The sequence below is a fragment of the Nicotiana tabacum genome, chromosome 10 (genome assembly GCF_000715075.1).
Source record: "Nicotiana tabacum cultivar K326 chromosome 10, ASM71507v2, whole genome shotgun sequence".
NCBI lineage: Eukaryota > Viridiplantae > Streptophyta > Magnoliopsida > Solanales > Solanaceae > Nicotiana > Nicotiana tabacum.
In genome coordinates, this window is record NC_134089.1 from 4,620,348 (window position 1) to 4,648,178 (window position 27,831).

Sequence of the window (27,831 nt, forward strand, 5' to 3'; positions counted from 1 at the left end):
AAAAGAAAAGGAATTTTTACAAGTCTTTCTTTCAAAAAGAAATCAATCAAAAAATATATATATATATATACTTCCTTTCTTCTTTTGAAGCAGTTCTTTCACAGTTCCAATTAAAAAAAAAAATATATTAGTTCATTTACTTATTCGCGAGGCCCGAACTACGCGGGTTTGATTCTCACCGGATGTGAGATACGTAGGCAACCCTCATCGGGTCCAACCCCCTTTTTTGCTAAAATAGTCAAAAACCAAAAAAATAAATAAAAAACGTGTCAAAATTTTTTATTTTGTCATAAATAAGTCTAGTGGTGTCCAACCTTCCCTTTTGCTAAAATAGCCAAAAAAAAAAACATGTCAAAATTTTAATTTTGTCATAGAGAAGTCAGGTGACGCTGTTTTATGAAGACATAGCCGAATGTTCCCGAAAGGGACGCCGGGAGGCTGACTTTGCATAAACAGCCACCTTTGGGTCATTTTTAAGATTTTGACCAGTTGACCCACACAGCCTTAAAAATCTTCGTCCCCGAGGCGTTGAAAGGCCGTGTTTGCAATATTGACTTTTCTAATTCGAAAAATGATAAAAAGAGTCATAAATAAGTCGGGTGATGCGGTTTTGTCAAAAATAGCCGAATGTTCCCGAGAGAGACGCCGGAAGGCTGACTTTGCATAAACAGCCACTTTTTTTGGGTCCTGTTTAGGATTTTGGTCTAGTTGACCCACACAGCCCTATAAATCTTCGTCCCCGAGGCGCTGAAGGGCCGTGTTTGCAACATCAGGTTTTTAGTATAATTTGAAAAGAAAAAAAAAAGAGTCAGCGGTCAGGTGAATACCGTTTGGATTTTTTTTAGTCAAAATAACCCGAGCCAACTTCGGCCGCGTCTTGAACCGTTCTTGCCGAAATAACCTTAGAGTATCTGTCAGTTGTCGAAAGGTTATTTTCGTAAAAGAATGGACAAGTGTGTAAAGTGTCATAAAATAATCCTCCCCGGCCTCAAATTCATGAAAGTTGGAAGGGGCCACATTTGCAAAAATAACCGTTTGGTTGCATTTGTCAAACGGGGAAAGAAATTGGCCATTTGTAAATCTTTTAATTAGAATATGTGGGTTGTTTGATTTTCCAGCTTGTAGGTCATCTTCAAACCTTTGAAACTCAGTTTGTTTTAACATGAAAATTGAAAAAAAAATGTTTAGCATTGTTTATCTTTTATTGGGTCCGAACTACGCTCGGTCTGATTCATGCGGGGTCATGATACGTAGGCAATCTCCATAAGATTCGACCACCACCAAAATAAAAAAAAATATAAAAAAATATAATAATAAATAAATAAAAGAGAGTGTGGAAGATTTTCAGGGGGCACAATTGTCTAACTGCTTAGGTACATTGTATCTCTGATACATGATTGTCTATCCAATGCCCTAACACTAACGTGATGGCTTCCCTTTGATGTGTCCATATATAGAAAGTGGTTGGTTGTGGTAACTCCTCCCTGCAAAGCAAAATCAAAGGACAATGGCTCAGAACCGCAGAACCGAGTGGATCGGTACTGATGACCGACAACAATTGGTCGAACAGAACAACAGGTTGGTAGAAGAAGTGAAAATGCTGAGACAGCATGTGGCAGACATGTATCAGGCATGGATAACGGGAAAAGCACCACCCCCTCCACCGCCAAGCCTCTTGAACTCGGTCATTTCCCAAGAACCCAACACCATAATGGAAGATTCTCCATACTCTCCATCCCAACCCATTTATGGAAGCTTTCCCAGCTATCCGAGTAGCTCCATCACTCTTCAATGTTTCTCCGCTCCCCAACACCATTTCTTTCCCCGTGACCTCAAAAGCCATACCTCACTTCCCAGGTACCCGACTCCACGAAATGCTTACCCACCCATACAAGCCTACCAAAAGCCATCTGGATCAGGTTTCCGGCCCTGTCAACATGCAAGAATGAAGAGGTTGCTGAAACGAGAAAAGGCTCTCACCCCTATCGGGGTATCTTATGCCAGTCTGTTTGAAAGGCTAAGGCATGCTGGCTCGATTGAACCACTCCCCGCATGTACTCCAAATCCACTTGCAAGGAGCTTTGATCCGGCAGCGCGATGCGCCTACCACTCCAATGTCATAGGGCACAACATTGAGAGCTGTCATAGTTGGAGAAGGGAAGTAGAGAAAATGATCCGAGAAGGGCGGGTTGTGATTAATAACAGTGACATGGAGCACTCGAACCCCCTCGAGAACTTGCCGACGGAGGTTGATGAGATTGAAGCTGGTAATGGTCTCGGCAGTATTGATGCAAAGCTCAGTGGCTAAAATGCCAATTTTGATAAAGTGGGAGGACGTTTTGTTCCTTGGTCAGCAAGAGAGAAGCTTGTGGTGGCTCATTTTGTTATCATTTCTGTTGTTCGGATTATTAGGGTTATAAGTCGGATGTTGTCTTGTCCAGTTTGTTTTAGGATTTTGTTATGGATTGTTTTGTTTGTTTTGTTATTTAAACCATTTCACCGGTAGTCTAATACAAAATCCGGTCTTTTATTATTTCCAGTCATCTTTTTGTTTAGTCCTTTTATCATTTTTGTTCAATGCCGATTCTAGGGACATGACATGCGCACCCAGTTTGGGCCTAGTCTTAAAAGTTAATCATAAAACCCTGAGAAGGTGATCAAAGCATTTAAAGGAAATAAGAACGGTTTGAGATTATTTGGAGCCCGAGTCATGTGGAACTGGGGCAAACACAAAGAAAACCGTTAAATAAAGATTCGCCTAAATTGGCATGAGGGTCGTTCATAATAAAAGAGAATGAGAGTGTCGCCCAACGGTGCTTTAGAAGTGACAAATGAACAAACATATGTTTAACATAATTGTCAAGCCCAGCACCGTCGGAAGAGACTATAAATCTATTGTTTGTTGTGTTGTTTGCATTTGGCATGTTTTGAAGACTGGAATGACGAAGGCATTTCGTTCTACTACCTAAACACTTTATCCTTCGTTACCCCTTTTTGAGCCTTACTTATTTTTCTTTCATACCCTTCGTTCGGAATCAGTAAAAACGACTAGAAAACGCGAGCATGGCATGAAAACATGAAAAAAAAAAGAAGAAAAGAAAACAACAAAACGAAAAAGAAAAGAAAAGAAAAGAAAAATGGTAACAAAAAAAAAAGTCAAATGAAAAAAGAGGAATTGGGAACTACGTTTGACCTGATTCCTCAAAGAGGATACGTAGGCGCTTCACGGCTCGGTCATAGTTTTGAAAAAATATAAATCAATCAAGTAAAATATCCCCAAGCAAGAAACTGGGGCAAAAGTTGCGTTTGTGGTAAATAAATCTAGTTCCGAAAGTTGTAACTAATAACCCAGAATTAATGCATTTTTGAGCCTTTAATACCCTTTTTTTTCTAGCCCTATCCAAAACCCACATTACGGTCCAAAGAAAGACCTTCTGACCAGTCTTCAAAAGATGCCAAGTCAGACAAATGAGAGTCTTACCGGCGAACATAACATTCTGTTCCACAGCAGAAAGGACTCTAATCTCCAGCAGAGAGAGTCATACCGGCAACACTCCAAATCCCCAGCTGGAAAGTGATACAAATGAGAGAGTCATATCGGTGAAAACCTTCACAGGCACCATAAGGCGATGAAAGCTGAGAGAAGAACAAAAAATGAGAGAGACTTGATAGTGAAAACATTTTGGGTTCATGCACCATAAGGCGATGAAAGCTGAGAGAAGAACAAAAAATGAGAGAGACTTGATAGTGAAAACCCTTTGGGCACTACAAGTCGAATAAGATTAAGAATCCAATGGGGAATCGCCAATTGAAGATCTTGAAAGATGATTGACGGTAGAGGATAGGCCACATACGCGTGTCATGGCCATTAGAGTCGGTATCTGCGTTTGATAGGTTTTTATTTATAGTTTCTTTTGTAAAAGAGTCATCATTTCCTTTGTCTTTTGTTTTGTATCTTTTATCTTTCTCCTTTCATAAAAAATTTTCCCCAATAGAGTTTGTCCGGTCAGAACAAGTATGAAATGACTTCAAAATATGTCATCAGCTTCCCAATTATACAAAATGAGATCTGACTAGTGCATCCAAATGGTGTAGTCAGCGAGGAACAAGCGTGAGGCCAGTGTCAAGAAAATATCCCCAGCAAAAGGGAATTGACAAAAGGATTGACGAGTGTCAAAAGGGATATCCTTGCCAAAACCAAAGTTATAAACCTCAAGGCCAAAGCCCGTGGGCAAATCAAGGAGAGCAATGAGCATGATTTGGGAAATTCATACTAGGACTAAAAGGTCGGGGAAATGCCAGCTTCCGAGCTATGTCACAAAAGAAGACGGATATCCCCAGCAGGAAGGGATTATCCCCAGCACATAATATCATCCCCAACAAGCTATGGAACGCAGAGCAAGGAAGGAGAAAGGGAAAAGCCATCCCAGTAGGGGTATCACAACCAATCACCATGTTTTAAACTAACAAATTTTGTTTGATTTGAAACAGGTAAAGGAAATGGCATTGATGCTAGAAATGCATGCCGCAAGGGATATTATCAAACTGGGGCAGAAAATTTTCCTTCCGCTTAGAAAATTTTCTGGAAGTCAGGTACCCATGCGGGAAAGAATAAAGATAACGCCAGTCTCAAGGGAAGTGGTCTTAGAACCAGTGTTGCCCCCAACATAATAAGTTCTATGGAGGAAGTTGTTCCCCAGCAAAGGGATGAAACTTGAGCTCAGTGAAGCACTAGTTCTGAAAGAATCAGAATCCCCCAACAGTGTTATCCTCGACAGCGTTATCCCCAGCTGATAACATTTTACCCCCCCAACAGGTAAGTAAATAATTCCCCAACAGTGTTATCCCCAGGAAGTATTCGAGGTAAGACATTTTCAAGTCTTAAGGATATTTTGGGTTCATCCGCCCTCGAATAGGATATTTTGGGTTCATCCACCCTCAAATAGGATATTTTTGGTTCATCCGCCCTCGAATAGGATATTTTGGGTTCATCCGCCCTCGAATAGGATATTTTGGGTTCATCCGCCCTCGAATAGGATATTGTGGGTTCATCCGCCCTCGGATAGGATATTTTGGGTTCATCCGCCCTCGAATAGGATATTTTGGGTTCATCCGCCCTCAAATAGGATATTTTGGGTTCATCCGCCCTCGAATAGGATATTGTGGGTTCATCCGCCCTCGAATAGGATATTTTGGGTTCATCCGCCCTCGAATAGGATATTTTGGGTTCATCCGCCCTCAAATAGGATATTTTGGGTTCATCCGCCCTCGAATAGGATATTTTGGGTTCATCCGCCCTCGAATAGGATATTTTGGGTTCATCCGCCCTCGAATAGGATATTTTGGGTTCATCCGCCCTCGAATAGGATATTTTGGGTTCATCCGCCTTCGAATAGGATATTTTGGGTTCATCCGCCCTCGAATAGGATATTTTGGGTTCATCCGCCCTTGAATAGGATATTTTGGGTTCATCCGCCCTTGAATAGGATATTTTGGGTTCATCCGCCCTCGAATAGGATATTTTGGGTTCATCCGCCCTCGAATAGGATATTTTGGGTGCATCCGCCCTCGAATAGGATTTTATTTTCAAAGTTGTTGTTGAAGCTAGGCGCCCACCTGAATAACGAAAGGAATACTTTTCTTGTCTGTCCATTGCATATTTTAGGCGCCCACCTGTATAACAAGGGAATACATTCCACGCCTTTGCCAATAGGAGACGCACTTCCTAAGTCTAGTTCTGCCAATAGGAGACGCACTTCCTAAGTTAGTTTCACCCATAGGAGACGCATTTCCTCCTAAGTTTAGTTTTACCCACAGGAGACGCATATCCTCCTAAGTTTAGTTTTACCCATAGGAGACACATTTCCTCCTAAGTTTAGTTTTACCCATAGGAGACGCATTTCCTCCTAAATTTACTTTTACCCACAGGAGACGCATTTCCTCCTAAGTTTAGTTTTACCCACAGGAGACGCATTTCCTCCTAAGTTTAGTTTACCCATAGGAGACGCATTTCCTCCTAAGTTTAGTTTACCCATAGGAGACGTATTTCCTCCTAAATTTACTTTTACCCATAGGAGACGCATTTCCTCCTAAGTTTAGTTTACCCATAGGAGACGCATTTCCTCCTAAGTTAGCATTGAAGTTGGGAGCCCGCCCATATAATAGAGGCATACATTTCTCTCCTTTTACTTTCAGTTCTAGGTCGCCCACCAGTAGAATGCGGGAATACTTATAAGTTCTAGGTCGCCCACCAGTATAATGCGGGAATACTTTCTGTTCTAGGTCGCCCACCAGTAAAATGCGGGAATACATTTCAGTTCTAGGTCGCCCACCAGTAAAATGCGGGAATACTTTTAAGTTCTAGGTCGCCCACCAGTATAATGCGGGAATACTTTCTGTTCTAGGTCGCCCACCAGTAAAATGCGGGAATACATTTCAGTTCTAGGTCGCCCACCAGTAAAATGCGGGAATACTTTCTGTTCTAGGTCGCCCACCAGTAAAATGCGGGAATACTTTATGTTCTAGGTCGCCCACCAGTAAAATGCGGGAATACTTTATGTTCTAGGTCGCCCACCAGTAAAATGCGGGAATACATTTCAGTTCTAGGTCGCCCACCAGTAAAATGCGGGAATACATTTCTGTTCTAGGTCGCCCACCAGTAAAATGCGGGAATACATTTCAGTTCTAGGTCGCCCACCAGTAAAATGCGGGAATACTTTCTGAGTTCTAGGTCGCCCACCAGTAAAATGCGGGAATACTTTATGTTCTAGGTCGCCCACCAGTAAAATGCGGGAATACATTTCAGTTCTAGGTCGCCCACCAGTAAAATGCGGGAATACATTTCAGTTCTAGGTCGCCCACCAGTAAAATGCGGGAATACTTTCTGTTCTAGGTCGCCCACCAGTAAAATGCGGGAATACATTTCAGTTCTAGGTCGCCCACCAGTAAAATGCGGGAATACTTTTAAGTTCTAGGTCGCCCACCAGTATAATGCGGGAATACTTTCTGTTCTAGGTCGCCCACCAGTAAAATGCGGGAATACATTTCAGTTCTAGGTCGCCCACCAGTAAAATGCGGGAATACTTTCTGTTCTAGGTCGCCCACCAGTAAAATGCGGGAATACTTTATGTTCTAGGTCGCCCACCAGTAAAATGCGGGAATACTTTATGTTCTAGGTCGCCCACCAGTAAAATGCGGGAATACATTTCAGTTCTAGGTCGCCCACCAGTAAAATGCGGGAATACATTTCTGTTCTAGGTCGCCCACCAGTAAAATGCGGGAATACATTTCAGTTCTAGGTCGCCCACCAGTAAAATGCGGGAATACTTTCTGTTCTAGGTCGCCCACCAGTAAAATGCGGGAATACATTTCAGTTCTAGGTCGCCCACCAGTAGAATGCGGGAATACTTTTAAGTTCTAGGTCGCCCACCAGTATAATGCGGGAATACATTTCAGTTCTAGGTCGCCCACCAGTAAAATGCGGGAATACTTTTTGTTCTAGGTCGCCCACCAGTAAAATGCGGGAATACATTTCAGTTCTAGGTCGCCCACCAGTAAAATGTGGGAATACTTTCAGCTCTAGGTCGCCCACCAGTATAATGCGGGCATACATTTCATAATTTTGCATTGAAGCAACCTTTTAGTCTTGTATTACAGATTTTGGAATCAGTAACCCCACCAGAAGGCGGAAGGTTACAATAGGAATCCCCAGCAGTAAACAATAAAATCCCCAGCACCGGGAAGCAGAAGGTTGCAACAAGAGGTCCCAGCACAAATTCAAGTGCATGTGTCAAAAGGAAGAAAAGCATCGAAAGAAAAGCACCGGAGGAAACACAAGCTGACAAGAAAGCAAGGAAACAAGAACAAATTTTAGTCTAGCCTAGCTTCTTGTTTTCTTTTAAGCACGGTGTAACAAGGAGATCGGTAAGCAGTGATAACAGCATGCAACAGCAGTAACATCGCAGTCTCACGGTAGTCCCAGCTACCAAAAACTTCCCGAACTACATTGACCTGATTCCTGTTTAGCCCAGGATATGTAGGAAACCTTTGAAGCAAAGGTTCGGTCAAATCTTTTTCAAAAAATGCTTCAACGGAGTACTCGGATGGGCAAAAATCGCTCGCTTTATCTTTGCACGAAAACCCTTCGTGTCTCCGGGCAAAGAGGGGCAGCTGTAAGCACGTGATTTTTGCCCTATATGAGAATTACTCCCAAAAAATTCAAAAATAAAATGATTTTTCTTTGGTGTGCAATTTTGTGATATTTTGTGATATTTTGAAGAATTATTTGTATTTGTCTGTGCGTGTTTATTCGCTAAATTAATAAAAATACAAAAATATGTCGCATTTTGCATGTAGGATTTAATTCTACAATTGATAGTAATTAAAATTGTTTTACAAAAATTAAAAATTACAAAAATAGGCATCGTTTGCATTTTTAGCATTTAATGTCCAAATATACAATTTTATGCTTAATTAATACTTAATTGTGCGTTAATTGTTATTGGGAGTTAATTTGCGCTTTTATAACTTAATTTAGTTCTTAATAATAGTTTAAGTATTTTTATAATTTAGTTTTAGAAAAAAATAAAAGAAGAAAAGAGAGCGAAAATATAAAGAAAGTCGGAATTGGGCCTCTTCTTCAATTTCAAGCTATAGGCCCAAAAAATGGCCCAATCTTCCCTACGACCCAGTCCATTTCGAACTGGGTCGACCCAGTCCATAACCCAAAAGACCCAATACCCCTATCTTGCATTTCAAAGACACAAAACAAAAGAAAAAAGAAAAAAAAAACCCTAAAACTATCCTAAGCTATCCGCCCCCCCCCCCCCTTCTTCTCTTTCTCTCTTTTCATCTTCTTCTCCTCAAAACTCCAAAGCACAACCATGGCTACCCAGCAGCCACCCCCCTTCGTCGAACACCACCCAAGCACCGTCCAAACACCACCAAACGACACAACCTCTTTCGCGACCCCAACCCTATCCGCCATTGATGAAGCTCATCGAGCTCAAGCTCGTTGAAGCTCGACGTCTATGTCGTTGTTGCTTCTGTCTCAACCAAACAACCATACGAACATAGCCTCGATGAGTCAGCTGTTGATCGAAGCTCCCATCGCCGCTGCTCGTCACGACCAAGCTCGCACGCTGCCATCGGGAGCAGTCCATTCCGCCATGGACGTCGTCGACAGTTGCTGCTGCTCGCTGCTTCGGACTGCTGCTGCTTCTTGGCGTCGTGTTGCTGCTCGCCACTTCGTACTGTTGTTGACGACACAAGACAGTCCGGTTAAAGTCCGGCAAAGGTCGAGGGTTTTTCGTCAAGTGAAGATACTATACGTCGTAAGTTCATCGTCAAGTTCGTTGTTTGTTTGGTCGTTGTTCGTCTTTCGATCCGGTTAGTAGTTTTTGAGTTTTATTTTGTCCATATTTTGTTTTGATATTTTCGAATCTAAAATCAACAAATGTTTGTTTTGTTTATCGTTTGAATTAATTTTTAGTTCATGTTCATGTGTTATTTGTTAAATCAATTTTCAGATTTTAAAATGGAAGTTTAATTAGTTGTTTTCATGTTTATTTCATGTTTGTTGTATTGTTTAAGTAAGAATTTGTTAGTTTGATGTTTGTTAGATTCAAATTGAAATTTAATTAATTGTTTCTTCAATTTGTTTCATGTGTTTATGTATTGTTAGAAATTGTTAATATTGTTAAGTTCAAGTTTAAGTTCATAATTGTTTCTTCGTCGATCTTGTTATTTGTTTAAAGAATTTAGTTGTATTAAAGGAATATATTGTTTTAATCGTTTAATCCGTCATGTTTGTTGTCTTAAAATAGATTCATTCATGTTCATACTTTGTTTGGATGATCTTGAATCCGAATTTTGTATAGTTTGATTTCTTGTTTACCATTTATGATTATTGCTTGAATTGTTCTCATAATCTTGTTTAAAGTTTAATATAAGAATTGTTTGTTGTAATGTTGTTAGAGTTGATTTTAAGTTCAATATGATTGAATTTAGAAATCTTCATACTTTGTTTGTTGTTGTTGTTGAATCCGAAAATAGGATTGTTTGTTGCTAAAATATTGTTCAATCAAATTTTAGTTGTTCTTGGTTGTTCAATTTGTGTTCATGTGATTTGTTGTTGAAATGTTGTTAAAATCATGTTCATGTGATATTGTTGTTATGATGTTCATCCATGTTCATATTGTTGTTTGAACATTGTTAGAAATTGATCATATTGTCTATATTTTGGTTATGTTTGATTAAATGATGTGTTATAGCTGATGGGTAATTTGGTAAATTTGTAGTACGTTCAGGGGTAGTTTGGTAATTTCAGTAAGGTTGGAGGGGGTAGTTTAGGAATTGTACATTTTGTAATTGTTTATTTGAAGCATGGGGGACAAAATGAAATGGGGTGGGTTGTGATATGATTATTTAATATAAAGGGGGGACAAGATTTAAATTAAAGGGGAATCTTGCATTATTTTAAATAAAGCATGGGGGACAAAATATAATGGGGTGGTGTGATATGTTTATTTAATATAATGGGGATGAGTGGGAAGATAATGGGTTTGGTAGAGAAAATGGGTTGATTTTAATTGATTAAAAGGTTTATGGGATGTGTTATATATGTGAAGTCTTGAAGACAAATAAAAGGGGAGAGGAGAAATACACAGACAAAAAAAAACGGGAGAGAGAAACAAATCTGAAAATAAGAGAGAGAAAAGGGCTGAACATTTAAGAGATAGAAAATTCCGAAAAATATTTAAGCTTTCAAATATAAAAAAAAACTAAAAAAAAATATTCTGTTTTCTTTTGTTGTTTGAAATCAGAATTAATTGTTGTTTCATAAAAGCTGGAAGCTTTTGTTTTTTTTTTTGGATTACTACTCCACCGGTCTGTTACTGGGTTGTTACTGTTGCTGGGCTATTGTTGCTGTGTTGTACTGATTTTACTGCTGTTGTTGATTCTCATATTCATTTTCTTTTGCTTCCAATATCAGGTACACAACTGAAAAGCTGTTTATTGTAATCCGAAATATGAAGCGTGAATACATATGAAGAATGAAAATTTGAAGTTTTAATTTCGTTTTTATTTCTTTGTTCCTTTTGTTGATTGTATTTAAGCTATTTCATGAATTACTAAATAATAACTGGAATAAGAAAAAAATAACATAAGTTAGTCTTTAATGAATCAGTTCGGCAAAACAGGTTAATTCACTAGTTATGAAGGTTTCAAGATTATCAACAGTAGGTTAATCATGAATAACTAGCTAAATTTAGCTAAGACATGAATTTAAATTAAAACTTCGTAAATTAGGCATTAAGGCATGACTTGATCTTAATCAAGGTTAGAAGAACGTTTAAGCCTAATAAACTTTCTAATAAGCTTTAGTAATTATGGTTAAATTTAGTTTCAAATGATTGTGAATAATTAATCTCAATAATATTTTTTTAAAAAAATAACAATGCTAAGTTTTAATCTAGCTATATTTGTTTATTTTGAATATTAGTTGTTGAATTTTTATTTAATTTATAATTTTCGAAATTAAGAATAAAATCCCTTTTTCATCAATATTTGTATGAATCAAGCAATTAGCGTGTCATGTTTTCTTAAATAATAATAATAAAAAAATCTAATTAATTAGGATTTTCTTTATTCATTTTAGAGACTAATTTTAAATAGCAAAATGTAGTCGCTTTAAGATTTATTCATTTAGGAAAATAAATGAGATGAGCCTCGCTTAATAAAATGTATAGATTGCGGGGCCCTCAATAAATGTACATTTAATTGCTTAGAATTAAGGAGGAGTCGTTTTAGCAAATTTCACGGCTCTACCCCAAAGTAATAAATCGCTAATTGCTTTAGGCGCGATATAATAATAATACATTCTTAAACACGGGTATGCATTTATGCGACCCAAATCCAAATCCCAAAACATTGAATAAAAATACGTTCCGGATCGTGGATGCATTTTATGTGTCCCAATCCAAAGACATGTTTTTAAACGATGTTCACAATTTTTTTTAAAAATAATAATAATAATAAAGTGGTAAAGAGTTAAAATTGGCACATCGGTTCATAATTGTATTAAAATCAGATAAATAAGCCAAATATGACAATTGAGCGACCGTGCTAGAACCACGGAACTCGGGAATGCCTAACACCTTCTCCCGGGTTAACAGAATTCCTTATCCGGATTTCTGGTTCGCGGACTGTAATATGGAGTCATTCTTTTCCTCGATTCGGGATTAAACTGGTGACTTGGGACACCCTAAATCTCCCAAGTGGCGACTCTGAAATAAATAAACAAATCCCGTTTCGACTGTCCTTTAATTAGAAAAAACTCCTACGCCCTTCGCGGGGTCGGAAAAAGGAGGTGCGACACTCGCTCCAAGATCACATAAAGCTCGCCCAACAACATGTTTACCAATCGAGATTTGGATAGTGAAACTACCTGGATCCTTCAATTTCTGAGGTAACTTGCCCTGAATTCTGGAACTGCACTCCTCAGTGTGTGCCACAGCCTCGAACTCGGTTAGCCTCCTTTTTTTGCCACAATGTCCTTGATGTACTTTGCATATTTGGGTACTTCTTGTAAGATGTCAACCAAAGGAATATTAATTTGCACCTGCTTAAAGATATCATGAAACTTTTTATATGTGGCATTATCTCTTAATTTCTGCAATCTTTGAGGGAATGGAGGTGGTGGACTTGCAACCAATTATGGGGGTTGCTCAGCCACCGCCTCTCCATCTGGCTTCTCTGGCTCCTTAGCTTTTTCTGATGTTGATTCTATAGTGATTGGCCTCTCATTAAAAGTCACTTGTTTCCTCTTTTTAGACTGCACTTCTTCTAGTTGTATCCCATTCCTCAACGACGCGACATTAAGGGCCGCCCTAGGATTTACTTCATTGTCACTTGGAAGAGCTCTAGCTGGTCTAGTGTTTTGAGCACTGGCAAGCTGTCCCATTTGACGCTCCAAATTTCTCATTGTTGTGGCACGGGCTTGCTGTTCAGCCATCACTTTCTGAGAGAAGGCTTGTTGTTCAGCCATCACTTTTTTTAACATGTCTTCAAGGTGACTTATAGGACTTTGTTCAACTTGAGGTGGTCTATATTGCTGTTGAGGTGATTGAGGCCTATATTGATTCTGAGTACCCTGGTTTCCACCCCAAGAAAAGTTTGGGTGGTTCCTCCAATTGGGATTGTAAGTGTTCGCATATTGGTTTATTTGGCCCCTATTTGAATTACCCACAAAGCAGACAGATTCTGGGTTTGCGGGGCATATGTCGCTCGTGTGCCTCTCTCCACATATTTCACAAAAAGCTTGAACATGTTGTATCGGTTGTACCTGTTCCTTGTTGATACTCAAGTTCATCTGATTGACTTGATTGGTCAGTGTAGAAATCTGCGCTGATAATGCTGCGATGACATCTAACTCAAGAACCCCTGCAGATTTTTGCACTATGTGTCTGCCCATCTCTCCTTTCCAATCCGGATTACTCTTGGAGAATTTGTTCAATAATGCATATATCTCGTCAAAGCTTTTCTCCAACACTTGACCCCCAGCTGCAACATCTACCACGATCTTTGTTTCAGAATGTAGCCCTTCTATGAAAGTGTGAGCTAACACTTCATTCGTCTGATTGTGATGAGGACAGTCTCTAAGTAGCCCCTTGAACCTTTCCCAAGCTGAGTATAAAGATTCTCCTGCTTTCTGTTTGAAGGCAACTATCTCACTTCTGATCTTTGCAGTTTTGCCTGAAGGGAAGAACCTTGCCAGAAATTTTCTCGCCAAATCATTCCATGTTGTAATGGAATTAGCTGGTTCTGCCTTTAGCCATAGCTTAGCCTCGCCCAATAGTGAGAATGGAAAAAGTGTGAGCCTCACATAATATGGAATGACCCCATTAGTGATATAAGTATCACTAATCTCCAAGAAGTTCAGAATATGCTGCTGTGGATCCTCGTGTGGAAGACCCATAAATTGCCCGTTTGCATGAAGTAGCTGGATCATGCTCTGTTTCAGCTCAAAGTTCCTAGTGATCCTGGGCTTCACTATATTGGAGGTGACATTAGCGTGCTGGGCATCCACCTCCTGAACAACCATGGGTTGCTCATCTGCCATGTCCACAGGAAATTGAACAAGTGCCTGAATATTATTTATGTCCCTTGCTTCCCTCAACCTCCTGTGAAATGTTCTCTCAGGTTCAGGATCAAAGCCTTGAAGTCGGTCTTGGCTTCTGACCCTACGCATTCAATCAAAGTTCTTGAGATCTGAGCAACAATCAAGTAACGTTAGACTCGACGAAATAAACAATTAAAGCAAAAACTAACAAGTAGCTAATATTCAAGTCCCCGACAATGATGACAAAAACTTGTTGCTCCCAAAACGCACACGCAAGTATACGTGGTCGACAAGTAATATAATGATAAGTTGAGTGTCGAACCCACAGAGACTTGTGTAAACTACTCACTAATTAGCTAAAATTGTTATTCAATCCAGCTAAAATCAAAGTCCAATAATATGATTATTTTATACTACGATTCTAAATAATAACTAAATTATCAAGTAACGAGTTGATTGTTGTGTATTCAGTAGAGACAAGTATACCAGGGTTGTGATCGTTTCACCATTCGTATTGTGTTCTAGTTAACTCTCCCTTTCATATAATTCACTCATGGTTGCTAATTAATCGATAAATGCTCTCATAGCCTTCTCCCGAAATACTACTCACCTATTCTCAATAGATTAACACCTATATTCCTATAAAATCAATATATTAAGAACGCATTAAGATCACGATATTTAATTAAGCACGGTGACTAGGTATATTCCTATCCTAACCACAAATTTGTTCCCCCTAAGGGTTCAGATCGTGCTCTCTTCAATTCTTCTCTAATCTAGACACGGCTTTCCCAAGCATAGCATAGATAGTAAATAGAACCTAACTGCTGGCCAGACAATTAAGCAATTAAACACAGAATTGAAGAAACAACCATACATTGGTGAATTATAATCAAGGTTAAGTTAATGTCAAACAACAATATTCATGGCTAAATCACAACCCCAGAACAATGGGTATTTAGCCACTCATTATGTAATCAAACAATTGCAAAAGTTTTGAATAATTGAAAATACTAGAAAAGATGAAGAATTCTGAGATGTTCTTGCTCCTCAATTTTTCTCGTGTGTATTTTTGCTCCAAAGTGCGTCTTCTCCCCAAAATTAGGCTTAGTCTTCCTTTTATACGTGTTGGATAGGTCTAGGGTCGAATAAACGTGTCCCGGGCAAAATAGGACACAATCCGCGTCACCGGCGCCCTCCATAGCGCCCCCATATTTTCAACACTGTTTTCAGCGCCACAGGTGGCGCTAGGCGCTGCCTGTGGCGCCCAAATGGCCTCCTTTTCCGATTTTGTTCGTTTTAGCTCAAATCTTGCACGTTTCGCCCCTACTTGCTCCCGAATCATTCCTACAAGTAAAAACACTTCAAATTAATATAAATCATAGCATTTAATATCCCAAATTCACGAAACAAGAGTAAAATATGAGGCCTTATACATAAATATATATATTTTAAGCTAAACATCAAGTATATAAGATATATAATCATGGAAGCATATTAGAAAAGCTCTAGTATTCGATAACCCTGAAATACAGGAGTATTGAAATATTTTGGATCCAAACGGACCATCTATGATAATTAGGATTCCTACGACCGATTCTAACTAGCTTGAGATTGAGGCGTCGTGACAAGAAGTTAGAGGTCACTGAGATTTGAACTCGTGATTATGGTCACTTGAACAATTGTTCTTCTTTTGTTTTCTATTTTTTGATTTGATTTTCAATTTGGTTCATATTTTTTTTGGGTTTTTTTTTAACACCTCTATATTCATTTTTGAAGACTTCCAAGGGTTTTGATTAATGGGTTATTATTAAAATTCTTTTAGCAGTCCCTCCATTAATATTACCTTCTACATTAATGAAGAAAGTACTAGTACTAATTTGTAGTTATATATTAAAATTCTTTTAGCATAAGTAATTAATCATATTTTTTAAATTACCTCGAAACATGTTCCTCATTCTGGTATAACAACTCTTATTAATTTCAGTTCCTCTGTGATTATTGGAGTGCGAATCATCACATGCGACGAGGTTCTGACCTAATAACGGTGGTTGATTTAGTGTTTATATTAGTAAGGGAAAAATAAAGTATTTCAAGAGGTTATAATAAATAATGTGTGTACTAATAATGGTGGCTGATTTAGGGGTAGTTTGGTTTGAATACGGCTTGTGTCGGAATAAGTTATGTTGAGATTAGTTATACTGGGATTATTTTTTATCCATTGTTTGTTGTATTGTATTAAAAATGACAATTGCATAATTTCTCCCGATACTAATTACCTCACCCTCTACAAGGTATAAGTTATCCTGGTACTAATTTTAATCTCGGAATAACTTATACCAGGTTTGCTAACCAAACAAAGAAGGTGATATTAACTTTTTATACCAGCACTATACCTTCTTATACCTTATACCAAACGACCCCTTAGGGTTTTAGATAGTAAGGAAGCAACATTATTCTTCTAAAGTTTTTTTTTTTGGATCATTGAGCCGGGTTTAGTATACAACAATAGCCATGTCTCAGTGCCAAACAAAATTGGGGTCAGCGATATAAATTATCGCTCCTTTTTTAAGTTCAACTCAAATATTCTTCTATGTTACATTATGTAAGGTATAATTCTGAAAATCGGACGAAGCCGAGCTACAAGAAAAATTCCCGTCGTTACCATATTAACAACATGTATAAGAGCTGAAATGGGGTTAGGCCCCTCCATGGCATCAGGTAACCATACATGAAGGGGAATTGGGCGAATTTAGCAACTGCACCGGCAAATAAGAGAACTACACATAAAGTAACAAATGAAAAATCGACTTCATTATTATAAATTTAGTTATTGATTATTTCGAATAAATCCCTAAATTCGAAACTCATTATTATCCAATAAAAACCTAAAATTCTTCATAATAAATTTATATGATTATTGTTTTTATTCCTGTGGAAGTTGATTGGAAAAGACACAAACTCAAGGGAACCATTCTTTAGTCCACTTCTCACTGCGTTCATTTTCACTAAATTTAATGTTCTCAACTGCAAATGCGTATGGAGTATTAAGAAGAATGTTGATATGCAACTTGTGCACATCTTGATTGGATCAAAAGAAAATATTTCCAAAGTTTCTTTAATTTTCATATATATCTTATGTATAATTGATATAATTGATTGAACGGGCCAGCTTAGTATAATTGAGTTTTGAGATTGATAGAGATGATTAAAAAAATCTTATGTATACCTATATCCATCGACATCTAAAGTTCCATATATATATATATATATATATATATATATATATATATACTTACTCTATACTATTGTACCAAGCCATAGTCTTATGTAAGTGCTCACTATCTGAAGTTTTTCCATTTCTCATAGCAGTGACGAAGCCAGAATATTTTTTAAGGGTATCTAAATTTGAAAGAAGTAAAAAAAATTCCGAGAAAGGGTGTTCAATACTATTACTATATATCTTTAAAATTTAATATTTTATTTGTATATACATTGTAATTTTCTGATGAATGGTGGTCAATTGACCGCTCTTATCATAATGTAGCTTCGCCCATGTCTCATAGAATTAATGTAGCTTCGCCCATGTCCCATATGACTCGAACTCGAAACTTTTGATTAGGAGTTATAAATCCCACGCACTTCCAAGTGAAGTGTGTTCACAGGGCTCTGTCCACAACAAATGAAAAACAAAGAGTAAATTGAAAAAACTATTTGTTTTGGTTGGTAGTTTAAATTACAAGGACATCTCTCGCCAAAAAGGTGATGTTGGGTTATAATCCATTTTTCGAATCTAATTATTTTATTAATAAACAAGACGAGGAAAATAGAAGAGAATTACTGAATAATCAAATATTCATAAAAATCCTAGTAAAATAGAAAATATGGAGGCTATCTTGATGAATTAACCTGTATAAAGTAGGAAAAAAATACAAAATTGGCGGTCCGACTAGCAAAAAAGTATATAAAGGATGTATATTGTTCTATGTATAATATAAATATACATAAAAAATATATATATTATCGGTTATTATTTTTTGAAACAGCTAAAAATGTATATTTCTCTTAAAAATATATAGAAATTAGTAAAGAGAAAAAGGAGTTTCTTGATAATATCCTGCTTTGATTTGTAGTTGGTGGTTCCTTCTGACTAATTTTAATTACAGGGCCCATCTCTCGACATCACATTTTTTCTTTTCATCTTCAACAGCTCTACATTATGGTATGGGCATATAGAATTAGCTTGGTATGAGTAAATTGTTCTTGTGTAATTTATAGGTCACGAGTTCGAGCTGTGAAAACAATTACTAATATTTGTTTTAGGTTAGACTGTTTACATCATATCTCTTGGATGCGTCCCCGACCCTAGGTGAATGCAGAATACTTTATGTATTACGCTGTCTTTTTATATTGAATTAGCTTATATTATTATTTTTTCTTGAAATGACACGCAAGATATGTTTCAATCTCAACTCTTTACTTTGAAATGAATGATGATCACATGTATCTGCAAAGGTTTATGTTAAACCATCTGTCTTTTTTTAATTTCTAGTTTTTTTAATAAGTTGACATTAGCAAACAATTAAATAGTAAGTACAGATCATAGAAAACGACAAGTTAAGCACAATAATGATAATCAAAATAAAATAAAATAGAACACCTAGCATTTTCTTCATTACTTCTACTAGAATCAGATCAAGTCAAACCATAGTAGTACTTAATAAACTTAACAATTTCTTCTTAACAATTTTTTAGACAAAACAATTGAACTGTCACTAAAAATTTGTACTACTCAATTAAAGAAACTTTTTTAAAAAGGAAGTCTCGGAACAACAATAAATTTGTTTTCATGTGGTCCGTAGGTTACGGTTCGAGTCGTGGAATCAATCGATGATACTTTCATTAGAGTAGGCTATCAATATCACTCCCTTTTAGGGTGCGGCCCTTCCTCAGACCCTGTATGAACGCGGAATATTTCATGTACCGAGTTGCCCTTTAATTAGACATAACAATTGAACTGTCAATGAAAATTTGTACTACTTAATTAAAGAAACTCTTTAGGGAAGGGAAGCCTCAAAATAACGGTAAAGTTGTCTTTGTGTAGCCCATTGGTCACAGTCTCTAGCCATGAAATACGCTATTGATGTTTGCATTAGAATAAGTTGGAGATATCATACTCCCTTAAGGTACGACCCTTCTTCGAACCCTACGTGAATGCGAAATATTTCGTGCACCGAGCTGCCCCTCTAATTAAAGAAACTCTTTATGAAAATTAATAAGGCCTTCTATTCTTCTAACTGTTTAATATAATTATTTAGAATTTTTAGGTCAGAGAATCCTTATTAATTGGCCATGACCTGGCCAAAACCTGGATTTTCTCTCTATTGGTTTTTCTTCTTCTTTTCAGTTACATACTAAAACAAACCTTTCAAGTAAGAAACAACTATTTGAAGAAGAAAAGAACCTACAAATTCTCTTTTCTTCTACAAATTTCAAACCCCTCATTTTCCTTTCTACAACAGCTAAGTATAATCCAAAAAATACTTAAAAACACCCTTCTTTTCTATCTTCCTTTACTTCACAAGAATCAAATAATCAAATATATTACTCTCTCTTTTTTTTCAAGAAAGAATGAGAAATATAGCAAGTTGTTACAATGAACATGCTATAAAAGTAACAGATTCATATTGTTCAGGTCCAAAAAATCATGTTTATTTATCACCAAACCTAATTCCTTCAATCCAAAATGTTGTTACTTGTCTTTACAAAGTCAAACTCTACACAGAAAAGCAGTTTTTCATCAAAATCACATGGTGTAGCTTATTAGAACAAGGGTTCTCAATTAGCATAAGTGACTATCCTTGTTCTTCCTCCAAATTTAACAAGAATTTCAAGAAAATAGACAAGGCAAAAGGCTCAAAAACTATTGAATGCTTTAACTCAATATTCAATATTTTCTGGGATCTTTCTAGTGCTATATATGAAGCAGGTCCTGAACCGATCAACGGGTTTTACGTAAAAGTGTTAGTGAATTCTGAGGTGGGGTTAGTACTAGGAGACATGGAACAAGAGATCGAGTTCGAGAATTCAATTTCTAATGTTGGAATGGCGAGATTTACATTGGTTTCAAGAAGTGAAAATTTTTCAGGCAGCTGTATTTTTGCAACTAAAGTTAAGTTCTGTGACAGTGGAAAATGTCATGATATACTGATTAAGTGCACAGGAGAAGAAAAAAAGAGTACAAATGACATATTCAAGAATTCAGCTTTGTGTGTTACAATTGATAAGAAAAATGTTATTCAGGTTAAGAGATTACAATGGAATTTTCGCGGAAATCAGACGATTTTTTTGGATGGATTGTTGATAGATATGATGTGGGATGCTCATGATTGGTTGTTTAACTCAAAATCTGGATTTGCTATGTTTATGTTTAGAACAAGGAGTGGTTTGGATAGTAGGTTATGGTTAGAAGAGAAGAATTTGCAGCAAAAAGAACAAGAAAAAGTTGGATTTTCTTTGTTGATTTGTGCCAGTAAAAATCCTGATTAATTTAGAAAAAAGAGTTCATGTTATAGTTTTTTATTTTAGTTCTTTGTTTCTTATTTATCTTCTTCTTTTTTGTTGAAGATATATAGGAATGGTCATGGTTATTTTAAGGAGTTTGGTTAATTCAGATATGGAATTGTAAATGAATATTTACTTTTCAAAGTCTTCATATTTTTCAGTTCTCTGCAATATTTTTTGTTAACTGTTTCTTGTCTTTTCATCTTTTTTCTTTTGTGCTGTCCTCTGTTTCTTCTCCTTCTTTTCCCTATCAATTATTTTTTGTTTAATTATTCAGTATCTGTATGGAGAGACGGACTTATGTGTAGTATTGAGAGACTATCGGATCCCGTAAATTTCGGCAGAAATCTTGTGTATATTATGTGCATATCTTAAAAATGATTATATAAATAACTTGGCACCATGAACATTAAAAGTCTTTAGGGGCACTGGTTGAGTAAAATAGTGGTGCGTTGTCATGTTGAAATTCTAGGTCCGCCTCTATTCGTATGCACTGCCCCGACCAGTTAATTTGGATTCGCGCCGTATAGGACTATTTAAGGAAAAATGCTTCTACCAGGAATTTCTTCGTTCGTAGGAACCCGAAATCTCTGCCTAAGAGTATAGGTTTTCCATACACCCTGCCATATCCTTTAGTGATTCTTTTTTTTTCTATCTTTAGAGAAATATATTTGAGAAAACTACTAATTCGATATTACTTGTTATGCTTACACATCAAATTTTTTACTAATACTGGTGCTGAAAATGCCATTTTGACAATTACTAGTGCTAAAAAGCCATGATTCTGTTTCTCTTCACAAAATAGGCCCCAATTAAATAATTGAAAATAGGACTTTTCTCGTTTTTTTCTATAAAAAAAATCTCCAATTTTTGTATTGTGGATATGCTCTTGTCACGCAAGATTTGAGAATATGCCATTTCTGCCTTGTTAGGAGAACCAAATTTCAAAAGTAAAGAATCTGTTTTTCTTTCCTTTTTATTTCATTGATTTATTTCAAAAGTAAAGAATATGACATTTTTGCCTTATCCAAAAGTGCTTCTAAAGTTAAGGTGTTTTGCCAAGCTTTTAGAAGAAGAAAAGTGATTTTGAGTAGAAGTGGAAATAATTTTTGAGAAGCAGCAAAAAAGTAGTTTCTCCATAAAAGTTTTTTCTCGAAAAAACTTTGAAGAAAAATACACTTAGAAACACTTTTTAAGAACATGGCCAAAAACTAATTAATGCTCAAAAATACTTTATAAATTAATTAATCAAATAAAAATTACTTCTCGTCAAATAAATAAGCTGATTTTAAAAGCTTAGCCAAACAAAATAGTAGTTAGGATTTGGTTTAGCCCAATGGGCAGGCATAAATGGCAATCTTGTATGGATCTCTTTTCTTACCTTTGCAATACTTGTTAGAGCTGTTTCATGGAAATTCTTGTGTCAGAAGGGTTTAAGAGAATTTATTGTAGAAAGAAATGATGCAAACTTCCCCATAAAATAGGAAGGAATAGAAGGTACAAAAATAAGTGCACATGCCATGAGATGGGCAAAAAGGATTGTTTATTTTGAATCTTATAAAATTGATAACATGGGCTTTATTTATCTCTGAAAATTTTCCATGAAAATAATAATGTATAGTCGCTTTTAAAATAATAGTCAAAAAATATATTATTTTTTGTGTATTATATGTACATTATGTATGTTATATACTAAAATTATACACTTTTTCGATTACCGAATGTAAATAATTTCTGATGCGGGCTGAAAGTGAAAAAAGGACAAATTTTCGTAGGGACATTTATATCCCGGATGGACAAAAGAAATTACGCGAAAGTGTCCATCATGAAAAATAATACACTTCATATTTATTTAATTTCTTTTTATAAAATATTCAACATGTATGTACTTCGTAGAGAAACTTTCAGAAGCTACTATGTTTTAGTGGTTATTAGCTAGTTGTAGCTACCATTTACTATATTACTTCCTATAGCTATGTTTTGAGATTTTTTAGAGTGTATTCGATATATTTAAGTCACTGTATTCATGAATACAGTAGCATTTCTAGGCGTGAAACATAGGATTACAGCTAGACAGATTTTTGTATTCGAGTGTATTCGACTGTATTCATGGCATGAAACATGGGATTACAGCTGGATAGATTATTATATTCGACCGTATTCGACTGTATTCACGGCGTGAAACGGGGGATTACACTGTTTTTAAACGGAAAGTGGATCAATTAACATAATAAACTCCTAATATAACTCAACAAACTCAATTATAACACACAAATTTTGTATTTCCAGTTATAAAAAAAATTCTCAATCGAAAAACACCCCAAAAACATAGCAATCTTCAGAGAAATTATATAATACGTCTGAATACATAGCTTATATTAATTAAAACAAGCATATGAATACATTCATGGAATATAGCAAGACAGTGAAAATAATGAAATACATAGAATACAATGTGATACATTGAAATACAATGGAAAAAAAATAATGAATACAATGAAATACATAGAATACAATGAGATATATTGAAATACAGTGAAAAAAAGACAATGAAATACAGCGAGATACATTGAAATATATTAACAGAAAATTCAAAGTTGCTCAGCCCCCAACTCCGTCGTCTTTGTTCAAGAACAACCCTAATGTCGTCTCGTTGAAGTAACATCAGTATCCAGCCCTCGCTCGCCGTCACCGTTGCCTCCGGTTGCCGACGATTAGCACGTAATTACCGGCGAAATAACGGAGGTTTTTATTGATCCGATATGTTGCATCAGAGAATGAGATTGGGAGGCAGAGGGTGGCGGTATCAATGAATAACGGCCACGGTCGAACGGTGACGGTGGCAATTGCTCCAGCGTCCGGCGGAGGAGAAAACATCGGGAAATAGAGAGAGAGATAGGGAGAATAGATATGGGGTAGGGGATAGGAGAAATTTGAGGGGATAAGAGAGGGAAAAATAATACAAAGCTTATTTTATGGCTTAAGGGTAGGAGGTGAACATAAATAGATATTTGGCTATAAAAAATTAAAAGATAGTTATGAAATATAATTTTTTAAAATAGTATTTATTTAAAATAAATAAAGTATCAATCTTTGCTTTAGGAGGTAACTAATCCTACTTCGTATACCTTTACCAATAAGGTGTAAAAACATGAATTATATATCCGAGAGTATATAAAGTACCTTGACTGCTACAAAAAAATTAAGGACAGCCCAAAATATTTTTGTCCTGAAAAATTAAACTAAAAAATTAAAATTCAGGACCCACAAACTAATTCCTAAATAACAGTCCTTTAGAATGACTACTTGGTGTCATTACTACCAACAACTAAAAGGTTAAAGCTTGGGCCATCTTTATCAGGTTTGGTCTGCGCTAACAACTCAACTCACAGCCCAAGCATAAGAGGACTGAAGTGCACAAATAGCCCCTTTTGAAGCCACTATTTATATTTTGTCATGTTTTAATAAGTTTTGCAAACATAACACGTGTTGCATTGCGCTATGCTACACAACTGGAAAAACGAGGAATTTTGATTACCTCTTAAGGAAAAACTTTAGTACAATAGCCTATTTGGCCAAACTTTTTTTTATTAAAAATATTGTTTTTTCAAAGTTAAGGTGTTTAGCTAAACTTTTAGAGAAAAAAAAATATTTTTGAGTAAAAGAAAAAATAATTTTTGAGAAGCAGAAAAAGTAACTTCTTCGCAAAAACACGTTTTTGAAAAGTACTTGGGTGAAACCTTGTGCTTTTGAAGAGCGAAAATTTGCAAAGGTTTTTTAAAAAGGTGGAAAAATTATGTGGGCGTCTGGACATAGGAATTGTAAAATTTCAAAAAAAAAAAAAAAGTGAGAATTTTTTCAAATGAAAATTAGAGTTGTGTTTGGATATGAATATAATTTTGGGCTGTTTTGAATTTTTACGAGTAATCTAAGTGAAAATTTTGACAAATGATTTTTTGGAGTTTTTCAAATTTTCGAAAAATTTCAAAATTTATTTTCAAGTGAAAATTGAAAAATTATGACCAAACACTAATTTCGAAAAAAATAAATTTTTTTTTTTTGAAAAAAAGTGAATTTTTTTATTTATGGCCAAACAGGCTCTGTAAATGGTGGAAACCAAAGATGAAAAATATTTTTTTGATTAATTATTTTTTCTTCTCATAAATAAACAATAATTTCAGTCATATTTTGTTCAAAATTTTCAGTCATTAAACATACCAAAATTTGTTGTTCACCATGTTTTTCCAAATTGAAATCCAAACTTTCTAAATAATAATTTCATCAAGTCAAAGTAGCTTACAAACGCTTCAAAAAGTAAAAGGTTAGCTCCAACTCTTCCTTCTTCAATCGCCGGAACTGATCGAAATCCGACGTCGTTTTTTCCCTTCCGATCAACAATGGCACCACCACCACCTCCGCCGGCAGTTCACTCCCCGTCTTCCAACCAATACACCCAACAATTCTTAAGCAACGTTCTCTCCCAACGTGGCCCTTCTTCTCTCCCTTACTCCGAAGACGTCAAATGGCAAATCCGTCAACACCTCGTTTCCTTAACCGACACGTGTCCTTCTCTTCAACCCAAAACCGCTACCTTCACTCACAACGACGGCCGTACCGTTAACCTCCTTCAATCAGACGGCACCGTTCCGATGGTCTATCAAGGCGTCACCTACAACATCCCGGTAATCATCTGGTTAATGGAGTCTTACCCTCGTCACGCGCCGTTGGTTTTCGTCAACCCCACGCGCGACATGATCATCAAGCGCCAGCATCCTTTCGTGAACCCTTCAGGTATCGTTTCGATTCCTTATTTGAGTAATTGGGTTTACCCAAGCTCGAATCTCGTTGATTTGGCTGGTAATTTGAGTCATTTCTTTAGCCGTGATCCCCCTTTGTACTCCCAACGTCGCCCAAACGCAAACCCGAACCCCAATCCAAACCCGAACCCGCATCCCCCGCCAGGTACTAGTTTTTCGAGTAGCGGGTCAACCCGACCTGCGATACCTCCTCGAATGTACCCGCCATCGCCTTATGGGAGTGGTGGTGGTGGGGTAGGGAGGATAATGGATGATCCGTCGGAGGTGTATAAGAGGAATGCAATAGATAACCTTGTGGGAAAATTGCATAGTGATATTGAAAGGTTGAGGAAGGTGAGGGAGGCAGATATGGACGGGTTGTATAGTGCACAAGGAGTGTTGAGGCGGCGAGAGAAGGAGTTGAGGAAAGGGGTTACGGAAATGCTTGACGAAAAGGAGGGATTAGAGCAGCAATTGCAAATGGTTTTGATGAATACTGATGTGTTAGAAGGTTGGGTTAGAGATAACGAAGCAAAATTGAAGAAAATTGGGAATGGGGATGTGAATGTGGACGAGGCGTTTGAGCCTTGTGATAGTCTTTCAAAACAGATGTCGGATTGTACGGCCTCGGATTTGGCTATGGAGGATGTGATTTATTCATTGGATAAAGCTATACAGGACGGGACAATTCCATTTGATCAGTACTTGAGGAATGTAAGGTTGTTGTCACGCGAGCAATTCATTCATCGTGCCACGGCTTCGAAGGTTAGGGCCGCTCAGATGCAGGCTCAAGTTGCTAATATGGCTTCTAGAATATCTCAATATGCGTTGTCCTAGATGTTGAATTACTTGGAATTACGTGTGTACTGTTAGTATTATTTTTAAGGTAGATTATTTGTGAATAGTATGTCAATGCTTTATTTCTGCACAAAGAGATTTTGACACTACATATTGGCGTGGGGTTTTTTATGTTCTTCAGAGATTGTATCAGTTAGCAAAGATATAGAGCGATTTAAGGGATTTTCATGAATAATTGATATCCCCATTTATTTAATCTCTTTTCGAGTCTTTGCAAGTCTAATTGGAATTGGGACCAATGATTAGCTTATGTCTTTACTTTCAAAGAATGAGTTGTGACAAGTACAATATCTGTATACTTATACCTAAGATGGTTCTTGGCATGGTCATTTGTACCAAGTAGTCATTTTGTAAGTTATCTTTCCTTTGTATACTTGAGAACTCGTTTTACTTCCTATGCTTCCTTTGCTTACTACTTATAATGTGAATGTATCACCAGAAGTTCCAAAATGGCCCCATTATACACCGAGTTTTGAACTGTACACCAACTTGCCCTTGGATATTTCTCGGTTATAAATAAAAAAGTTCCAAAATATTTTTCTCTTACTAAAGCATTTGGACTTATGTTCATTCGCTGTCGCATTGTCATGACACTGTTAGAATTGAAGTGTAAGTGCTTATTAGATATACCAAAAACAAACTTCAAGGTGAATATAGGAGATAAATTATGTTTTTGGGCCTTTTGGGAAGGTACAGATATAGCGATCAGCAATCTTTTCCTAATTTACTGGCATATTTTTACCAGACTTCTTTGTATAGCTATGATTCAGGGGCATGTCAGTTGAGTTTTATAAGCCTTTTTTGTTCTCTCTGAATTCACAAAAACTATTTGGGACTCTAACTTCTGTTGTTGTGTACCTGATCTTGAAGTAACATAAGATGCGATTTATGTAAATGATGTCTACGAGTTGAATAAGATCTATGTGTTTGGAATTTTCTGTACATTCAGAGCCATCTAAAGTTCAGCTAGAGTGGGTAAATACTAAGCAAGTCCTTACTTATAGAATGCTGTTCCTTGTGGTATTTGTACCCCATTATGAAACGAATGTTTAAATTCCAAAGTGGCAGTGAAGAGAAAATGATTAAATTCACACTGACTTCGTCTAAATATCAAGGGACCAAAACATATGTCAAGTAGTTTATTTCTAGTCATTCATTAGAAATACTTAAGTTTGTTGCTTCCTCTAAACTATACTTAGCTCTGCCTTGTTATTGAAATTGGGGAGGGGGGTTACTCCCTTGATAGTAGTTGATTTGACTCAGAGCTTAATATATTAATTTGACTTATATTTTATTGATGGTAGAGGAAGAAAACATTAAAATTATGTCTGATAAGTTAGTTTGACAGGAAAAAACATCATATTAAAGTTCAAATTTGTCTAATCCCCGTGATTATTAAGTACTTCCAGAATGATGTACATAAGAACAAAGTAAAAACAGATGACTATCTTCAGTGCACAAATAGAGAGAAGAAATGTAATAGTAGGATAG

The 27,831-nt window shown here is 36.6% G+C and overlaps 2 protein-coding genes and 1 non-coding gene across 3 annotated transcripts; all 3 read left to right on the forward strand.

Annotated features, from left to right (window-relative positions):
• Positions 1-13,639: 13,639 nt before the first annotated feature.
• Positions 13,640-13,744, forward strand: LOC142165671 (small nucleolar RNA R71). Its single transcript, XR_012696322.1, has one exon. It is a non-coding gene; the product is annotated as a small nucleolar RNA R71 (small nucleolar RNA).
• Positions 13,745-19,753: 6,009 nt separating this feature from the next.
• On the forward strand, positions 19,754-20,671 carry LOC107767729 (uncharacterized). Its single transcript, XM_016586814.2, has one exon. It carries the CDS (start codon positions 19,754-19,756, stop codon positions 20,669-20,671), a length of 918 nt encoding a protein of 305 aa, XP_016442300.1.
• A 4,220-nt stretch (positions 20,672-24,891) lies between these two features.
• LOC107767728 (protein ELC-like) lies at positions 24,892-26,873 on the forward strand. The gene has a single exon (XM_016586813.2). The coding sequence runs from the start codon at positions 25,084-25,086 to the stop codon at positions 26,317-26,319; it is 1,236 nt and encodes a 411-aa protein (XP_016442299.1). The 5' UTR covers positions 24,892-25,083; the 3' UTR covers positions 26,320-26,873.
• Positions 26,874-27,831: the final 958 nt, after the last annotated feature.

What these genes read in the sequence shown, in the direction of transcription:
- LOC107767729 (XM_016586814.2), top strand. Translation starts at nt 19,754, where the DNA reads ATGAGAAATATAGCAAGTTGTTACAATGAACATGCTATAAAAGTAACA.
- LOC107767728 (XM_016586813.2), top strand. Translation starts at nt 25,084, where the DNA reads ATGGCACCACCACCACCTCCGCCGGCAGTTCACTCCCCGTCTTCCAAC.